This window comes from Malaclemys terrapin, chromosome 1 (genome assembly GCF_027887155.1).
Source record: "Malaclemys terrapin pileata isolate rMalTer1 chromosome 1, rMalTer1.hap1, whole genome shotgun sequence".
Classification (NCBI taxonomy): domain Eukaryota; kingdom Metazoa; phylum Chordata; order Testudines; family Emydidae; genus Malaclemys; species Malaclemys terrapin.
The window spans coordinates 94,120,005-94,139,094 of NC_071505.1; the positions used below are offsets into that span (position 1 = coordinate 94,120,005).

Below are 19,090 nucleotides of genomic sequence, written 5' to 3' on the forward strand. Positions count from 1 at the left end.
AGCTGGCATTTAATGGTGGGAGTTGGCAGGAGGGACACAGCCCTCGAGCCAGCCCCACTATCTCAGAGACCCAGGGCTACAGCAGGGATGGGGATGGGAAAACCCCACCCTCAAGTTGCACCCGACCGTTACTGCTACTTCCCAAAACCAACCATCTTTCCCAGCCCCCTGGGAGGCCAGCGGGGCCTCACAGCACACCGTGTGACAAGACGCGTTGCAGCAGCTGCTGCAGAGGCTCCCACAGAAAACCCCAGGGGAAGAGGAAGTGGGGACAGTTACTAGCAGCCAGCCGAGCCGCTTGGCTGCAAACAGCACTTGAACCTGGCCCAAGACTGTTCAGTCAGGGGGCTCGACAGTCAGGGTTAACCCCGGCACCAGGAGTTCCTAGCAATCCCCTCCAGGGTAGGAATGCTCAGCCCTGCAGAGCAGTCCCCTCCCTCCTCCTCCAACCTGGGAAGCAGCAGGGGTGAGAGGGAGCTCTTCCTGACATCAGCCTTGCACAGAAAAAGGAATTGAGAAACCGGGGAGGGGCATTCCAGCTCCAAAAGGAGCAGGTGCTGCTCCCAGTCCAGTGAGCCAAGACCATGAAATCCAGAACAGCTCCAACTAGCCAGCAAGCGGATTCGCTGCTCTCGTTTGCACTGGCACTTGGTTCCCGCAGGGCAGGGCAGTGAACGAAGTCCAGGGAGGCTCCTGAGTTTCATGGCGAGGCTAACAGAGCTAGGGTGAGCGTCAAGGCCAGGTTTGGCTGTCGTAGACAGAGCTCAAAGCGGGTGGAGGGCACCATCCAGCCCCTGCCTCCCCGTTACTGGGGATCCATGCTGTATTTGTCTAGGCTGCAGTGTGCTGACATGGGCAGAGGGAATGGGGACACTTCCAGCACAGCATTCTCCCCAGGTCCGGCTGCACTGAGCAGAATCCCCACATCAGGGATGGAAAAGTCTCCCTGGCACCAACAGGGGGCACTCACCTTAGCTGGGAGGGTATAGGGACACTGACAGTGCAGGGGGCGGAGTTCCCATGGCTTATAGGTGTGGGGCTCTCTGGTGACACTAGGGGGCGCTCTGCCCAAGTCTGACTCAGGAAACACAGACATCAGGAAAGAACACTCTTTATTTCCCATAAATACAGCAGATTTCGCGCCGGGCGGTTTTTTAAATCCTTTTCCATGTACAGAATTTGCACTGAAAATATATACAAGTCTGTTCGAGAACCAACAAGATCTGCAAAGAAAATCCATACAAAAACCCTGAAAGAGACCAGAAAAGAAAATAAGACACAGCAGAGCCCCACCTCACAGAGGCCTTCCCTCCAACCCATCCTCCCACTCCATGCTCTACCCTCCACCCCCAGAGCAATTCTGATTCCCCCAAGACAGGAGCACAGCCCCACTGGTTGGCCTCCGACACTTGGATCGAGCCCTCACTCATGGGCAAGGTCCCTATGCTGGAACTCTCTCTCCAAGGCATCTCCAAGGAGCGGTTTTGCCTATGACATGCAGGTCAGTTGCAAACAGACAGAGCTCTCTCAGCACAGAGCCTGAAACCTGCCTGGGGATGGGCAGGGGAAGAGGGGTTAGTGAAGCCTGCAAGCTGATCAGCAAGGTGAGGGTGTAGTGGGGAAGGACGTAGCTTGCAGCTCAACTATTAATCCATCCGTTTCCCTCTGTACCAGCATCATGGTCCAGCAGATACCAGTTTTGCATCACAGTGATTGAACTGCTGGAATCCCAGATGCACGGAGAAAGACCTGCCCCTTATGTCAGTCAAACGGAGCACCAGGGGTTTCCCATCTCCCTCCAAAGAGCCCTCTGGAATCTGGGCTCCCTCATCACTAACCTGCACTGAGTCAGCTCCTCCCAGAACAGTGCTGAGAAATGCCCCCTTCCTCTCCCCCGTACCAACATGTGGGGCTCTACCAGCAGGGTTCCCCTTTGAAGTCCTCAGGCAGCTGCCTGCACTCTCCCGGGTGGTGAGCGGGGTGGGTGGGGGGGACTCCCCTGCTGGCTCATCCTCACAAGAGGAAGGAAATAAACCCCCCAAACCAAGGAGTTCAAATGGCGCGATGGAAGAAGGGCTTTTAGCTGCTTCTCACCCCAGGCTCCTGCAACAGGTGGGGAGGGGAGGGGAGCCTGCGGGTCAGAACAGCCTCATTCAAGTCCAGGGGTGGAGACATCCTTAATACCTGCTCCTCTTCCTCACCGCTGCCCAAGAAGGCCACGCTGCTTTCTTGCTAGTCCTTCTCGCATACAGAATGTTGCCCCCGCCCCCACCATGACCCTGACCGCTTGCTGCAATGGGACCTGGTCTGACGGGGCATGGCCAGTTCCAGAACCCCCTCCCCCTGCTTGAGTCAGCAGCTGGGAGCCAGGATGCAGCCTGGGTGCCATGGAACTGAAGAGCTCCCTGCTGGCATTACACAGCCTCCGTGTCACAGAGCAGCCAGCCTCCCCGGCACTGCTCTGCCCCTGGGCGAGAGCCAAGGACTCTGGGAAACCTGCCCCCAGCAGGGACGGATGCCTGCTCTGCGGTGAAGGGAGGTCAGAGCCCCTTGCCCAGCCCATTCAGCCTTGCTCCACACGGTATCTCGGGGTGATCCCACCGTGGGTAGGGAATCATGACGGGGTGAGAAGAGACGATCTGGGGCCTGGCTGCAAAGGGGGAGCCCCCAAAGAGTTACCCCCAGAGGTCCCAGAGCAGAGTTTGCTAGGAGTAGGGACTGGATGGGGAGTCTGAAGCAGATTGGGGGGTCAGGAGCAGCAAAGGCCCTACATCAGAAGAGGAAGGAGGATCCCCGGATTCTGCCCCCAGGCCAGGGTTTGTTAGTGTTGCTCTCAGCTGATCACTATACCTACTGCTGAAGGGGAAGCGGGGTTAGAAGAGGAGCAGGAGGGGAGGCTGGATTACAAGAGCAGGGAAGACGGTCAGAGCAGCCTCTTGCTCCATCCCGGTCCCCCACCCTGTACTGAGCCGACACCCTCCTTCTCTTGGCTCTGCTCTCATCCGCAGGCCTTCACACACACTGCCGCTGCCCCCTGGCCCCCAGTGGCTAGTTCCAGAGTCCACGCGCCGGCCCCAGGGGACTCCAGTCCTGCAGGCATGCAGAGTCCTTGGGATTCGGGAAAAGCACCCTAGCCGTGGCCCTAGAGGCTGCCCCAGGACTCTGGAGGGGGGAACTGGTCCACATCCCCCATTTCATTGTAGGTTTGCTCCCCCATGGTGAAGGTCAGCTTGTATCGTAGTCTCACTTTCTCCTGGGAAGAGAAGGGAAACGTGGTCAGGAGGTGGGGCTGGGGGATGTGGTCTGAGAGACCCACACACAGGAAGGCGGAAGGGGCTCGGGAGAGCTGGCATGAGCATGGGAATGAGAGAGGGAGCTGCAGGTCAGAGAGAGAGGTGCTAGCCCCGTCCCAGAGCAGCGCTACCCGGCACAGGGAGATGCTCGCCCCAGGGGGCTCTGTGCAGCAGGCGAGATGCCCTTACCTTCTGCGGGTTGGCGAGCAGCAGGACTTGGGTGATGGCAGTCGGGTGGACGATGGGGTTAAACGCCGGGAGCTCTGTCCCCGAGGGCGGCTGTAGCTTGACCTTCATCACCTGTGGTGAGAGGCCGGGGGCATCACCATCCAATACCTCCAGAGGAGGGTGATAGGGCCCGGCTGTCTAAACCCGAGCGTAGACTCTGCCCCATGAGGGTAGGCACCCCCACGCCAGCCACCCCAGTCAGAAACTCCCCAGAGAGCGCTCAGTCACTCCCAGCCCTTGCTCTCCCACAGCCCTCCCTGCCCGCTGATCTCCAAGCGCTTCCCAGGGGACAGTGACACATCGTCACCCTGCTTTACGGAGAGATGCTGAGGGGAAGTGACTTGCCAAGGTCACCCAGCAGGTCAGTGGCAGAGCTGGGACTAGAGCCTGGATCTCCTGGCCCTCTTCACGGGATCATGCTCAGCCCCTGGACCAGAGATTTCCATCCACTGGGTGCGGAGGAACACAGCTATTAGCAGTGGGGTGGGGAGAAGAGAAGGAATGAACTCAGCCCCCAGCTTGGAGCCCTCCCCACCCCAAATCTGCCTTCACTACAGCGTGCATAAATAGATGGAGGATCAGGGGTTTGTGCCCACCCACCCCGGAGCAGCCAAGCCCTGAGATCACTTGGTTGGTGACCTGTCCAGCCTCCTTTCTGAGAGATACAGGCTGGTTCACTGACCACGAGCAGCATGTGGACCATTCCCATTGCTGTGGGAGGGGTGGGCCTTTGCAAGCTCCCGAGATTGGGTCAGGAGCAGTAAGAACCTCCCCCATCCCACCCCCCAAGAGGATCCAGCCTTCGCTACCTTGGGGACGGCAGACTGAAAGACAATGTTGCGGATGGGCAGCGGGGCTGTGCTGAGCATGGAGATCACCACCACCAGCATGTCAGGCCGCTCGGGCAGAGAGTCTCGGGCGAAGTGGAAGAGGACCCGGAAGCCGTGCTGGTCGTAGACCGTCACTGGCAGGATGCTGCCTGCAGGGAGGGGAGGCCAGGGAACAGTGTCAGTAGGAGCAGAGAGATGGGCACTGGCTGGAGCCTATCATACTATACAGACATGGGATTGATGGAAACCCCCAGACGGGACAACCAACCCCCTGGGCCCTCTCCTACACCCAGTCAGGTGAGGATTCCTTATAACTGGCTGCCCCCAGCCAGCGGTCTCTTCCCCCTCACTCACTCGGTTTGATGGACTCCAGAGGCACTGTGATGTTCGCCAGCGAGATCTCCTGGGGGGACGTGGGAGTGGGGAGCCCCAGTGGGGGCGGCATAGCTCCGGCTGGCGTGGGAGTGGTTCTCGGAAGCGTGGCAGCGGCAGGCTGCTCCAAAGGAGGTGGTAGGGGGGCTGCAGGGCTCGAGGAGATGTTCCGGAGCAGGGTGGGGGTGCTGCTGGTGGCAGTCACTGAGGTGCCAGAGCTTGTCTTGTTCTGGAGGTCCCGTAATGTGAGCCGGGGGGCTGGCTGCTTCTCCCTGGGGGTGGAAGAGATAATGGAGCAGGCCATCGGAACAAGCGCATGATGCTTGGAAGAGGGCAAAGGAAAGACCGGCTGATCCCGTCCGTTCCTCACCCCTGATCCTGGCCCTGGCTCTTACCATCGGACTTGCTGCGACTCTGGAGGCAGGGACTGTTGTAACAGAGTCTTCCCCAGCAGATCCAGGTCATCCAGGCCACTGGTGACAGGGGAAGGGCCCGGGGCGGGTGTTCCTGCCTCTGCTTTAAGTGCTGGAGCAGCTGGGATGGAGGGCAAGCTGGGCTCACTGCTATCCTGCAATGACAGCCAGAGGGCACTACAGCAAGGGACACGCCTGGCTCAACAGCCAGCCTGTGCCTGGGGTTTGTACAACACTGCTCCCCAGCACTCTGTGGGCCTCTGCTCCCTGCACATGTCCTCTGCCCCACACACCGCCGTCCCCGACACACATGCCACCATCCCCCTTTTGCCCCACACACCGCCGTCCCCGACACACATGCCACCATCCCCCTTTTGCCCCACACACCGCCGTCCCCGACACACATGCCACCATCCCCCTTTTGCCCCACACACCGCCGTCCCCGACACACACGCCACCATCCCCCTTTTGCCTCCCACACTGCCGTCCCCGCCACACGCCGACATCCCCCTTTTGCCCCACACACCGCCGTCCCCGCCACACGCCGCCATCCCCCTTGTGCCCCACTCACCGCCGTCCCTGACACACACACACACACTCCTGCTGTCCCCATCACATATGCAGCACCACCCTCTATCCCACACGCTGCCCCACCATTCCCAGTGCGTATACACCACCGCCCCATGTAACCATGATGCCTCATCTTCACAGTCTCTTCCCTCCCTCTCACAAACTACTACCCCTCTGCTCAAAGGCAGTTACCTGGAAACTGTTCCAGCCACTACTGTCCCCAGCCTGGGGGGCCAGGTCATTCAGTCCTGTGAGAAGAAAAGAGCCGACATGAGCAAAGAGCCCTGCAGGTAACTGAAGCGGGGGCTGATGACCTGAGAGGTGGGCAGCTGCCAAGCAGAGCTGGGTGGGGTGGAGAAGACATGCAGGGATGGCGGGCCTGGAAGAAAGCAAAGTGCCCCTAGTTTCCATCCCATCAGGTCTGGTCACTCCCCATTCTCCCATCAGCTTTTTTCTCTTGTTCCAAGCTACTCAGTTGCCCTTCAGCACAGAGGGGACAGGCAGCGACCCAAGAGAGTCAATGGCACAAGGTGGCCCCTCAAAAGGAGAGCGCTAACGTCACTTAGCGATCCTACCCCCGAGGCAGACAGAGGACAATCACTAAAGGGAACATCTTTCAAAGCCCCTAAGTGATTTAGGAGCCTATGTCCCACAGCAGCCTCCGTGGGAGCTGCATTCCCTGGGATCTACTCTGCATCGGCAGCCCGCAGCGTCTGTTGGCAACATATCTGTACAAGGCAGCTCCCCGGGGCAATGTCAGCAGCCCCAGTGATGGAGTGGGGGGCCCCAGGGCGGAGATCCCCACCCCTCTGGGCTCATAACCATTAGCTCCTGTGCTATGTTGTGTCTGCGCACTAGAGGTTTATTGCACTCTAGGAAACGAGAGCGGCTTGCGAAGGGCCCAGGTGCTCGCAAGGCATGAAGGCTCAGAGGTGAACGGGGGTTTCCCACGGGGCAGTAACCTCTTGGCCTGCCAGGACGTGTCTACACTCCCAGCCTGGGTAGACAGACTGGCGCTAGCAGGGCCGAGCTCGGGCGCGAACAGTAGCGGTGTGGATGTTGCCGCTCAGGCTCTCACGCCCAAGTGACCCCTGGGTCTGAGCTCGGGGCACCAGCCTGAGTCTCCGCCGGAGCCGCAACGTCCCCACTGCTATTTTCAGCACGATAGCTTGAGCCCTGCTAGCGCGAGTCTGACTGTCCTACCCCGGTGGGGCGGCTCGCTGCCAGCTGCAGTGCAGACATACCCCCGTCAAGACACCATCAGCCTCTCCCACCAGCAGCTATCCCCCCAAGCCGCCGCTCGCCTGCAAACCACGCAGTAACAGCTGAGTGTTTTCTCCCTCCTCACCGAGAGACATGAGCTCGTCATCCAGCAGGGAGACGGCGCTGGCTGGGTCAGGCACAGGGAGCATGGAGCCACCCAACAGGGTGGGTAAGGCTGGGTAGGAGGGGCCCGGCGCTGGCATGTCCAGTCCCGACAGGTCCAGGAGTGCTGAGGTGCTGCCTGTAGGGAAGACACAGAGGCTTTGATCACTGAGCAGCTGTAAAGAGAGAATCCCTCCCCTATTCTTCTCACTCTGCTGGGAGCTGGCTCGGTCACCAATCCGCCTTCTTACCCCTACGCCCCTCTCTGCTCCCCCTTCTAGCTTCAGCCTCACCCACAGTCTCTGATCTCTCCCTCCCAAAGCACCTCCGGCATGTCGTCTGGCTTATCAAGTGTCTTCCTCATCTCAGCCTCCCAGTTACCCTGCTCCAGGCCCCAATTGCACCCTTCTACCTCCCCTGGGGCTACCTGACTGCCACCTCCCTTGGCTGGATCTCCCCCTTAACTCCCCTCCTCCCTTGAGGGCTCCTCACCTCGGAGGGGGCCAGCCACAGTCTCTCCATTGATCTCCTCTCCTCTCACGAGCTGCTTGTACAGGTTGATCACCTGGGTCAGGTTGTCATTGGCCTGCAGGATTTCCGCTGCAATAGAAGAGGCATGGGATTCAAAGGCAGAAGAGGAGGTGGGGTGTCAAGTGGCAGCCCGGCCATGTGCCCTGTGCAGGCCCTGGCGTTCCCTGTCCCTCTATAGATTGGGGCAGAGGAGAGCCAGGAAACTGACTCTTTGCTTTGGCAAAGACATCTTTGTTATCGCAGCCCCGTGCCCCAGAGCAATCGCCCATTGCCCGGGTTCTCCTCCAATCTGCCACACCCCCCTCCACCATTGAGCTTTCAATGGCATGTTCCTAAGGGGTGAACATAGGTTCCCCCGATTCACTGTCTAGCAACGCACGACGCACAGCTGGGCTTCCCCCAGCACCCGCTTGCAGCTCAGCGCCCCTCATCCCAGGGGGATGGCACAGCAGGCAGGGTGGGGACGGGGTGCATAGCAATGCAATGTCGGACACAGCTGAAGGGGAGGCGGAGGGGTTAGCGAGGGGGGCTGTGCTGCGCTGGTGGGTGGCTCAGCTTACCTAGCGCCTCGTCGTTGTCCTCTGTGTCGCTGGCGAGCCGGAAGAGCATGGGCCTCATGCGCTCGCAGCGCTGGTACAGCTCCTGGGGGAGAGAAAGGGGGCGGAGGTGGGCGGCGGGGAAGCGCTCAGGAGGGGACGGGGAAAGGGAGATGGCAGGAGCTGCAGAGTAAAAACCCACTTCACCCTAGGGCCCCTCTACCTCACCCTGGTGTGTGAGACAGAGGGAAGTGACTCGGGGCAGTCCCCGCCCTCACCTTCATGAGGTCCTCGCTGCTCTCCGTCGTCTCCCCTTTGCTGTAGTTGGTTACCATCTCCGTCAGCAGCTTCACGTTGTTGTTCACCTCCTCGATGGCGTTCGTACGCTTGGAGATCTTCTCCATTCGCTTCTGGTCCTGGAGCGGGAGGAGCAGATGGGTGAGGGGGGTCTGGGATGTCCTCCCGCCCCACAAGTTGGGACTGGGACAGCTACGACAGCGGGCACAGAGCGGCTTCCCCCTTCGAATGACATCTGGAGAGAGCAGGGCAGGGAGGGGCTTCTCCTGGAATGGTTTCAGCTTGGGTGAAGAGATTCAGTTTACACTGGTGACCATCCAGCACCCACTGCATGGCACAGGGGCTGGGATTGCACCAGCAGAGGGCGCCACAGCAGGGTATGTGCTCCAAGAACGCCCTCTGTGCCCAGGGCCCATGTCCCCCTCCACCTCCACCTGACTGGGGAGAGCAGAATTTACTTCCAAATCCCAGGAATCTCTCTCCTCACCCCCCTATTGGCCCCTCCCGTGATGTCATGGGAAATGGGCTCCCTTGTTTGCCAGGTCAATATGGGGATGCAAGCACACTGGCCATATGCTGCACCCCATCCCAGGACCTCTCTGTATCCTGTGCCAGGCTTCTCCTCCCCAGGGGGTGGCAGCGGATAAATCCTCAGTGCCCCTTCCCTGGTGACAGCCTGTATGAGGAAATTCACCTCCTGAACCATTTCCTTGATGAGCTTGTTGGCAGCCCGGAGGTCCTCAGAATGGGAGCTTTTCAGAAGGCGAGCCAGCATCTGCAAGAGAGACAGGGGGGCACGTGGACTGGGGCAGAGGAGGCAATTCCAAGCCTGGGTCGCTGGCAGCAGGGGTCACTCTAAAGCAGATGGTTCCCAGACAGACTGTTCTGTTAACACAGAATTAAGGCTGGGGCATCGCTGATAAACGGAACACTCTCGCCCTCAGCACAGGGAAGACCCTGAACATTTGAGAGGCCAGTTAAAGGGCCACAAATGACCTCAAAGGCGAGCGGCAAAGGGAAACATAACTGGGCGTGTGCCTTTGTTTGTGTGCTTCTTTCTGATACATACTAAAGAACCTCAAAGGTCCCCCAACACTCCACACAAACACGTTTTTTCCCGGCTTGTTTTATTACATTAGAAATTCCGGCCTTGTCTGACGGTATGGGGAGCTGGAGAATGACTTCCCCGGCACAGAGGAAGTGAAACCTGATTGGGAGGAGAGATAGCTCAGTGGTTTGAGCACTGGCCTGCTAAACCCAGGGTTGTGAGTTCAATCCTTGAGGGGGCCACTTAGGGCTCTGGGGCAAAATCAGTACTTGGTCCTGCTAGTGAAGGCAGGGGCTGGACTTGATGACCTTTCAACGTCCCTTCCAGATCTAGGAAATAGGATATCTCCATAAATTTAAACAGAGAAAAGCAACACCTGACAGAAGGGATTTTCCCTGAGGCCCCGTCTACACATAGTTTTTGGTCCTAGTACAGCTGTTTTGGCTGGGGGAGTGACTTTTCCCTAGTACCAGGAATGGCAGCACAATCCCCTAGAGTGGTTGCATTTATACCATGATAAAGGCGCTTACACCGGCCTACCTTATTCCCCATTCCCTACGAGAATAGCTATACAGGTCAGCACACATCACAGTTATGCTGGCAGAACTAGGTCCACGCTGGAGGGTGGGGTTCAGCTTTAATTCTACCAGTATCGTCAAAGTGCCACAACTCGTGTGTTTAGCCATGCCCCAGACTCGTTAAAGTGTTGTCTTCGTTAATGCCAATGAATAACCCCTTGGGAGTAAAGCTCTCTCTGTTAGCTTCAGACCCAGTGCCTTCCTGGCTCTGAAAGCTCCTCGCACACCCATCCACTCACCCTCACAGCCACACCCACCCTTTGGAGTCATCACCAAAGAGTTGTTCCAACAAGGGGTGACTGTCAGCAAAAGGGGAAGGCCACTTTTCCAGACGCTTCTCTACAAATACTTTGTCCGATCAACACTGGACCCTCCCGCCAAGTCTCGTGTGCAGGGCGCTGCACAGTGAAGAGCTGGGAACCCGACCTGGCTGCCACTGGAAACAGCTGGACAGCCTTGACTATGGAGTTGCTGCCAGAGGAGCCCCATTCCAGCTTTCCCCATTTTAAGAGCAACAGCACTGCCAGAGCGGCGGCTTATCCGTCTGGTATCCCAGCTGTGAGGGAGGCCGATGCTGGATGGTTCAAGGAAGGGTTAAACAATTGGGCCATACGTGTCCTGGGGGGAGGAGAGGAAGAGCGTCTGCGCTCTGAGCTGCAATCAGTTTATGCCACGTGGCAAGAGGAGCCATCGCCTCGGTGATATTATGGCAGCTGCTATTCAGTCATACGAGAGGTCATACTAGTCCCCATGCTATTGCCCTAATCAGTATCCAGCAGCATCTAGTTCAATAGGTCAAACAGCAAGTCTCTCTCTTTCTAAGGGCCTAATTCAGAGCCCACTGAAATCAGTGGGAATCTCTCTAGCGGTTTGCTTTGGAGCACGCCCTAAGCATGTCCCCTTCCTGAGCACAGCACACAGCAGGAGAACGAGCTCCTGGTCTTGTTGCTGCGCCAGCCAGCCCCACGGACGGAGATGAGTGAGCACAGACGCAGGAAGGCCTGGCCTTCTGCTCCTCCTCCCACAGAGCCCTCACCTTGGACTTCTCCTCGTCATCAAAGATGATGTTCTTGGGCCGGGGGGGAGGCAGGGGCAAGGGAGCCTCGTCCGGCAGCTTCGGGTCACACTTCACGATTCCTGCGGGGGAGAGGAGCAGAGACATCACCGGGCCCAGCCCTCACCTCACTGGGGCGGTGCTGGGGTTACCAGATGGCTCTTCTGCTAACCCCGCTCCAGGAAGCCCTGATCTAGGCCTCACACAATGGACATCTTCTTTCCCTTTGGCCGGTCCAATTCAGCTCTGCGTCAGGGTTGGGGGGCATGCTCCACCCACCCCCTGCTCCAGCTGTGCATAGTCTGCAGCATCTCCAAGTCCCCACTAGCAGGAAATCATCCCAGTCATTCCATGCATCACATGTCCTGGTCTGCCATAACCGTATTATTCCTATGGCACCACCTCTTATGAAGCCACATCTTGGGGCTGGTGAGGAAGACAGATGTCACATCCCCCTTCACCCCACACAGAGGTCAGACCACCAGTGACTCTCCCCATCTTTCTTGGATTGCTAAAGTTCCCATTTGCTCCCTCCGGCCTCTGAACTGCGCAGCCCATACAGTTGCTAGACCAGGCCCGAGCACAGAGAAGGCCAGAATCCAGCCTGGACCCAGCTTCTGCCACAGCAGAGGAAGGCTCTTTCCCAAAGGAGATACCTGGCTCTCACCTTGTTTCTTCAGCATCTGATAGGCCTCTGTGATCTTCACTTCCTGAGGCAGCCCCAGCGTCCAGCTGTACATCAGCTCCAGGATTTTCAACTTCACCTTCTCAGGAGTCCGGCTGCCTAGATACTGAGGGGAGAGATGGGCAGAGCTGATCCACACACGGCCAACTTCTCAGGGAGAAGTGAGATGGCTCCCAACGGACAATGGAAGGGAAGGAGGAAGTGAGTAACAGCCCTTGCAACATGCCCCATACTGTGGTTGGCCTCCAGCATAGGGGGGCTGGGAGGGTGGGTGAGGCCCTGAGGGCCAGAGTTTATGAGAGATCCCAGGCAGTACCAGCCAGTGTGGGGCAGCCCTCAGACACCATGAGATGAAGGGCCAGTTTATGTCCCATTTGCCAGGCAGGGGAAGGTGCATATGGGGAGATTCCTCTGTAGAGAGGAGTTTATAGTGGCCAACAAGAAGCTGCCTTGCTATGTCCCAATGGAACACAGAGGGAGGCAAACCAAGTCCTCCTCCCCCAATACATTCACTCCCAGCAATGGCCTCCTTTGGGAGCACACAGAGAGCAGGTAACGTAGATCTGCACAGGCTGGGGAGGGGGGTGGGGAAATCCCTACCCCAGCTCCACCTCTCTCTATGTCCCTCACTGGCTCCTCCCAGCCTGATGCCCCGCCCTGCCAACGGGGCGCTGGCACCCACCTTGGGCGACACCACCTTGATGAGCTCGTTGAGGAAGCGGAACTTGCCCACCTCGTCGTGGAAGCGCTTGCCGCAGTTCTTCATGCAGGTCTCTAGCACCTGAGAGAGCAGAGGCTGAGTCAGGGTCAGCAGGAGGAGGAGCTGGCTCCCCTTGGCAGGACTGACCCCGCAGCACGAGGGAAAGGGAGAGCAGGCCCCACATCCTGGCTCGTGGGGTCAGGGCCACTGGGGAGGAACCCCTGGGTGCCTCTGTTGCAGCTAGGCTGGTTCCCCCCTTCCATTCCATATCACAGGTGCCAGCCTTCTGACTAAGGGGAATAACCTGTCCCCACAAAGGGTGGGTGCAGAGGCAGAAGTGGTTGCCTGAAACACACAGCAGACCACGGGGGAGGAGGGGGGAGAAACAGCTGGTGGGAATGTCCTCTGGGCTCCCTCCCCCACCCCAGAGACAGGCAGTGAACCCCCGTGCTCACGTGAGTGTGTGTTGTGGTAGTGGTGGGGTAAATCCATCAGAGACACAGAAAACACGGGAGCTCACAGCAGAGGCATTCACAGCACTAGCTCGGACTAGATTATGAGGGGCCTGATCCAAGGCCCATTCAAGCCACTCCCACTGATTCCCTCTGGGGTATGATCCCCCACTTCACTCAGATGGAACAACCTTCAGCCCATGGGCAGCGCTCTACCAGCCCTTCCCGACAGCCTGAGTGCACCAGGGCTTTAGCTGAGCAATACGGGAGAGTCCCTACAGCCCAAAGAGCAAAACAGGGCACTCCCTGCCTTGGCCTTTAATCTGTCTAACCCGTCTGGAGAGCCTCTCCCTTACCGTTAAGGCCTGGATGGCTTCCCATTCCTGCGGAGACTGGATCTTGTGAGCTAAAAGTCGGGTGGCAAGCGGGGGACTGGAAGGGGAAAAAGCACAGTGGTTGTAGGGAGACAGTGTGACCTAAAGGATACAGCACTGGACCGGGACTCAGGAGATTGGGTTAATTTCCTGGTTGTGCCACTGGCCTGCTAGGTGACCTTGGGGGAAGTCACTTCCCCAGTCTGTGCCTCAGTTTCCCCATCTGTAAAATGGGGACAATAATACTGATTTCCATTGTAAAGCACTTTGAGATCTATTGATGAAATACCTCTATACAAGTATTATTGAGAAATGGACCGGCATCTCTCCAGGGGACACAGCTCTTGCTCATACCACTGGGTATGCACAAAGTCCTTAAAGGGCCCCTCAATGTGCTTGGGGCAAAGGGGCTAGTTTCAATAGCACACGGCAACTTCATTAATTAACTGATGGGGCCTTAGAGCATCTCTAATCCCAAAGGATCTCAAAGTCCTGTACAAATCTCTGTAGGAATCCTTCACTGCCCCACTAATGCAGCTGCCTCTGGGGTGGAATGCACAAGCAAAGCTACACAGCAAAGTCATAAGGGGTGGGGAAGAGAAGAGTGATCTCCCAATGTGAAACTTTAAAGGCACTTTCAGGTTGGCAGAATGTAACTATCCTTGTAGGAATTTGGCCAGGACTCCTGTTCTCGCAAAAAGAGCCATGGGTCAGAAGCAACCAGGACCTCAGTTTTACATCTCCTCAAGTAGCAACATCCTCCCTCTCCTCCCCCAAACACCACGTAAGGGCAGCGGAAGCACTTGAAAGACATACTGAAAGTACATCTTAAAAAGGGAGGCATCAACCCAACAAATTGGGAGGACTCGGCGCAGAAAAGAACACAGCGGCGCCACACCATACTCCAAGCCACAGCTCACTTTGAGGAGAACAGACGTGCTCATGAGACGGAGAAGCGACAAAGGAGGAAAGAACAACTATGTCTCCTCCAAAATTACACCTGTCACTTCTGTGGGAAAATCTGCAGGGCACCACTTGGGCTCCACAGCCACCTAAAAACCCACCAATGAACCCCCTTGGCATTGAGGGATCGCCGAAGAGGAGCAGGGCACAGTACTGCATCAGCGAGAAGAAAGAATGCCACCTACTGGGCTTTTATGCCATTTCCTGACGCAGAAGGACTTTTCCCTGAGAGGTTCTCCTCGATCCAAGCACAGACTCAGAATGACCCTGCTTAGCTTACAAGATCGTGTATTTGGAATCCAGGTGTGTAACCTGGAGCTGTTAGAGCAGTGCTTCTCAACCAGAGGTACATAGAAATCTTTCAGGGGTACATCAACTCATCTAGATATTTGTCTAGTTTTACAACAGGCTACATAGAGAGCTAGGGCCTTTCCTAGGGTGATACGGGGCCTGGGGCGGAAGTGACGAATCTGTAGAGAGCACTAGCAAAGTCAGTACAAACTAAAATTTCATACAGACAATGTATATACTGCTCTATCTACTATACACTGAAATGTAAGTACAACATTTATATTCCAATTCATTTATTTTATAATTACATGGTAAACATGAGAAAGTCAGCAATTTTTCAGTAATAGTGGCTGTGACACTTGTATTTTTACGTCTGATTTTGTAAGCAAGTAGTTTTTAAGTGAGGTGTAACTTGTGGGTACCCAAGACAAATCAGACTCCTGAAAGGGGTACAGTGGTCTGGAAAGTTTGAGAGCCACTGTATTAGAGGGAGGAAGGAGAAGGGGAGTGTACTCACCCTTCTAGCTCCTTATTCAGCTGTTCACAGAAAGCATTGATGCTGTCCCAGTCCAGATCCTTGTTGAGAGGATTCGTAGCCCTGTCTGGATGTGAGAGAGAAGAAAAGAGAGTATCCTGTCAGAAAGAGAATCTCCCACCGAGCGAGGATCAGCTACACAGATTGTAAGGGTGGGGTGTAATACTAACACCACCCACTAACTCGGGAGTCTGGCCTTTCACAAGCTGCATTAACAGAGGTTCACACTGAGGGGAGAGCAGACCCTCCACATGCCTCCCGCAAAGGAGTCAAAACTGGAATTGAGATGGAAGTTAGTGAAATACCCTGGCAGGAAGTTTGCAAACATTACCTGCAGGTGAAGTCAGGCAGGGGATCAGAGCCACCCCCAGAGAATCACTCAAATGTAGGGCTAGAAGGAATCTTGAGAAGTCATCAACTTCAGCCCCCTGCACTGAAGCAGGTCCAAGTAAACCTAGACCATCCCTGACAGGTGTTTGTGCAGCCTGTGCTTAAACCTCCAATAGTGGGGATTTCACAACCACCCTTGGAGGCCTGTTCCAGAGCTTAACTACCTTTCCAGTTAGAAAGTTTTTCCTAATATCTAACCTAAATCTCCCTGGCTGCAGATTAAGCCCCATTACTTCATGTCCTACCTTCAGTGGACATGGAGAACAATTGGTCACCATCCGCTTTATAACAGCCCTTAACATATTGGAAGACTATTATCAGGTCCTCCCTCAGTCTTCTTTTCTTAAGTATAAACATGCCCAGTTTTTTTAACCTTTCCTCACAGTCAAGTTTTCAAAACTTTTTATAATTTTTGTTGCTGTCCTCCAGGGGCTATCCAATTGGTCTACATCCTTCCTAAAGTATGGCACCCAAAATTGGACACAGTACTCCAGCTGAGGCCTCACCTGTGCAGAGTACAGCAGTACAATTACTTCCTGTGTCTAAGGGCTTGTCTACACTTACTGATGCATGGCGATCGATGCATCAGCAGTCAATTTAGCGGGTCTAGTGAACAAGAAGCGCAAGGGGAGTCGACGGGAGAGTGTCTCCCATCAACATCGTATAGCATGTAAGTAGATCTAAATACGTCAACTTCAGCTACGTTATTCATGTAACTTAAATCGATCTCCCCCCGGTAGCGTAGACAAGGTCTTACATATGACACTCCTATTCATACACCCCAAATGACATTAGCTCTTTTCACAACTGCATCACATTGTTGACTCATATTCAATTTGTGATTCACTAAAGCCCCCCAGATCCTCTTCAGTAGTGCTACCACCTAGTCAGTTTCTCCCTATTTTGTAGTTGTACATTTGATTTTTCCTTCTTGAGGTACTTTGCACTTGTCTTTATGGTATTTCATCTTGTTGATTTCAGACCAATTCTCTACTTTGCCAAGGTCCTTTTGAATTCTAATCCTGTCCTGCAACGTGCTTGGAACCCCTCCCAGTTTGGCGTAATCCACAAATGTTATAAGCATACTGTCCACTCCATTATCCTTCATTAATGACTTGTCAGGAGAGCATAAATGAATGATGGGACTGGAGCTGGATCACAGTGTAGGTGGCAGGTGGATCTGTATTGTGGCTGTACTGAGGCCCCAACCAGACATCAAGGCCCCACTGCACTAGGCACTGCACACACATATGAAAGGAGAGTCCCTGCCCCAAAGAGTTTATAATCTAAAATGTATGATTGAGACACAACAGATGCACACAACAAAGAGACGGAGGAACACAAGTTAACATCAACAGGATAACAAACTGTGTATCTGAGGGTGCAGTGGCTTGCGAACAAGCCTAAAAGAGAGAGACACTGACACCTCACAGATCAGAGTTGGGGGTGGAACTGGTCACGGCAGGGGTGGGTGCATTTGGGGGGTGGGGGCCAGGCGGTGAGGTGGGCTCTCTGGTCTGGCAGGGGCAATCCCCAGGGGTGGACGGCCCAGCTGATCTGGAACGTGCTGTGGAAGCGATCAGGGAGGGGAGGGGGTTGATCCGGATCACACTGGCGCTGACGAGGGAGTGATGAGGGGACTTGATTCCGATCACCCCCACCATCCCTCCGTCAGCGCCACAGTGAGATCCAGAACACATTGTAGCGCTGACGGGAGGACGAGGGGGGTTGATCCGGATCACACTGTGGTGCTGACGGATGGGGGGGGGGGGGTTTGATCCGGATCACACTGTGGCGCTGACCGATGGGGGGGGGTTGATCCGGATCACACTGTGGCGCTGACCGATGGGGGGGGGGGGGGGGGGGCTTGATCCGGATCACACTGTGGCGCTGACGGATTGGGGGGGGGTTTGATCCGGATCACACTGTGGCGCTGACGGATGGGGGGTGTGTGTGTGATCCGGATCACACTGTGGCGCTGACGGATGGGGGGGAGGGTTGATCCGGATCACACTGTGGCGCTGAGGGATGGGGGGGGGGGGTGTGTGATCCGGATCACACTGTGGCGCTGACGGATGGGGGGGAGGGTTGATCCGGATCACACTGTGGCGCTGAGGGATGGGGGTGTGTGTGTGTGATCCGGATCACACTGTGGCGCTGACGGGAGGACGCGGGGGGTTGATCCGGATCACACTGTGGCACTGACGGATGGGGGGGGGTTGATCCGGATCACACTGTGGCACTGACGGATGGGGGGGGGTTGATCCGGATCACACTGTGGCACTGACGGATGGGGGGGGGTTGATCCGGATCACACTGTGGCGCTGACGGGAGGACGCGGGGGGTTGATCCGGGTGTCCGCGCGGAGGGCCCCGTTGCCCCCCAGCCTCACTCACTGATCCACGACTCCAGCGCGTCCGGCTCCATGGCGGCTCGTGCGGCCCCCGCCGCCCCTTGGCTTAAAAGGGCAACGTCCCTTCCGCCCTCCCGGCCCGGCGGCGCGGAGCCATCGAGATCGGGGAGAACCGTCTAGAGCGCCGCTACGGAGACCATGGAGCTCCGCCCGTCCGCGTAGAGCGTCTCGGGAATCACAAAGCCGCTCAGCCTTCCGCTAGAGCGCCACCGCCTGAACAATAGAGTTGCCACCTCCCCTAGCGCGTCAGCGCCGAAAACCATAGAGTTCAGGACGGGTCAAGTCCGCCGCGCCACGGGCCAACAGAAGAGACGAAGCGGAAGAACTGTCTAGAAGCCGTTGCGTCTGTGCCATAGAGATCATGTAACAGCGCTAGAGCGTCGGGAACAGGGCAGCGCCATAGAGCCAACTTCCGGGAGGACCTTTGTCCCGGTGGGTGGCTGGCTGCCTGTGATTGGGGCAGGAAGGGCATTTCCGATGGCGAGAAACTGGAGAGGAAGGGGAACTTCCGCCTTGGGGCGCGTGTCCTTTAAAAGGGCGTTTGGGGGGTAGGGGCTGGTGCTGTAGCGCCGTGGATGTCATTGGTACCATCCGCCCAACCCCGTCGGGGAATGGACCCTCCCGCCCCCTCCCTGCGCTGTCTGGGCCAGGCGTGGGGGTGGCGGCTCTTGGGGAATTCTGAGCTGTGAAAGGCAACTCCCCCCCCCCGCCCCCGTGTAGAGCCGGTCTGCGGAACTACCCGCCACAAGGCGGATCCGAGTCAAGCGCTGGGGTTGGCCAGAGCTAACCCTGAAACAAGGGGGTGATAGGGCTGCACATTCTTGTGCTTTGGGGTCTAGCTGGTGTGTGGCTGTTGGGGGGTAGGGGCCCCCTCCCTGCTTGCAGGGAAGGGCCTCGCATCTTCACCAGGATGTTCCTGCTCGCCTTATAAATATCCTCCCCCTCCTTGACTTGTAAGATGTTCTTGGATTTCAGTGATGTCATGTGGCAGTGAGTTCCACAAGCTATGGTTGCACTTAAAAAAAAAAAATCAGTATTTGCTTTTTCCATTTGAATGTCCCATGTTTTAATTTCAGTGAGTGGCCCCTTGTTCTTGTGTTATAAAACAGGATCGATATCTTTGCTGTGCCATTCATTATTTGATATACTTCTGTCATGTCTCCTTTCTAAGG

The 19,090-nt window shown here is 56.5% G+C and overlaps 1 protein-coding gene across 1 annotated transcript; it reads right to left on the reverse strand.

Moving 5' to 3' along the window:
* Positions 1-1,095: 1,095 nt before the first annotated feature.
* On the reverse strand, positions 1,096-18,166 carry GGA1 (golgi associated, gamma adaptin ear containing, ARF binding protein 1). Its single transcript, XM_054031873.1, has 17 exons — positions 17,902-18,166; positions 15,098-15,182; positions 13,309-13,384; positions 12,483-12,581; positions 11,783-11,906; positions 11,098-11,198; positions 9,130-9,210; positions 8,417-8,554; positions 8,163-8,244; positions 7,564-7,671; positions 7,055-7,210; positions 5,899-5,954; positions 5,119-5,291; positions 4,706-4,995; positions 4,331-4,500; positions 3,483-3,593; positions 1,096-3,253 (listed from the first exon to the last, which is right to left on the reverse strand). The coding sequence occupies exons 1-17, from the start codon at positions 17,930-17,932 to the stop codon at positions 3,143-3,145; spliced, it is 1,992 nt and encodes a 663-aa protein (XP_053887848.1). The 5' UTR covers positions 17,933-18,166; the 3' UTR covers positions 1,096-3,142.
* Between the last annotated feature and the right edge of the window lie 924 nt (positions 18,167-19,090).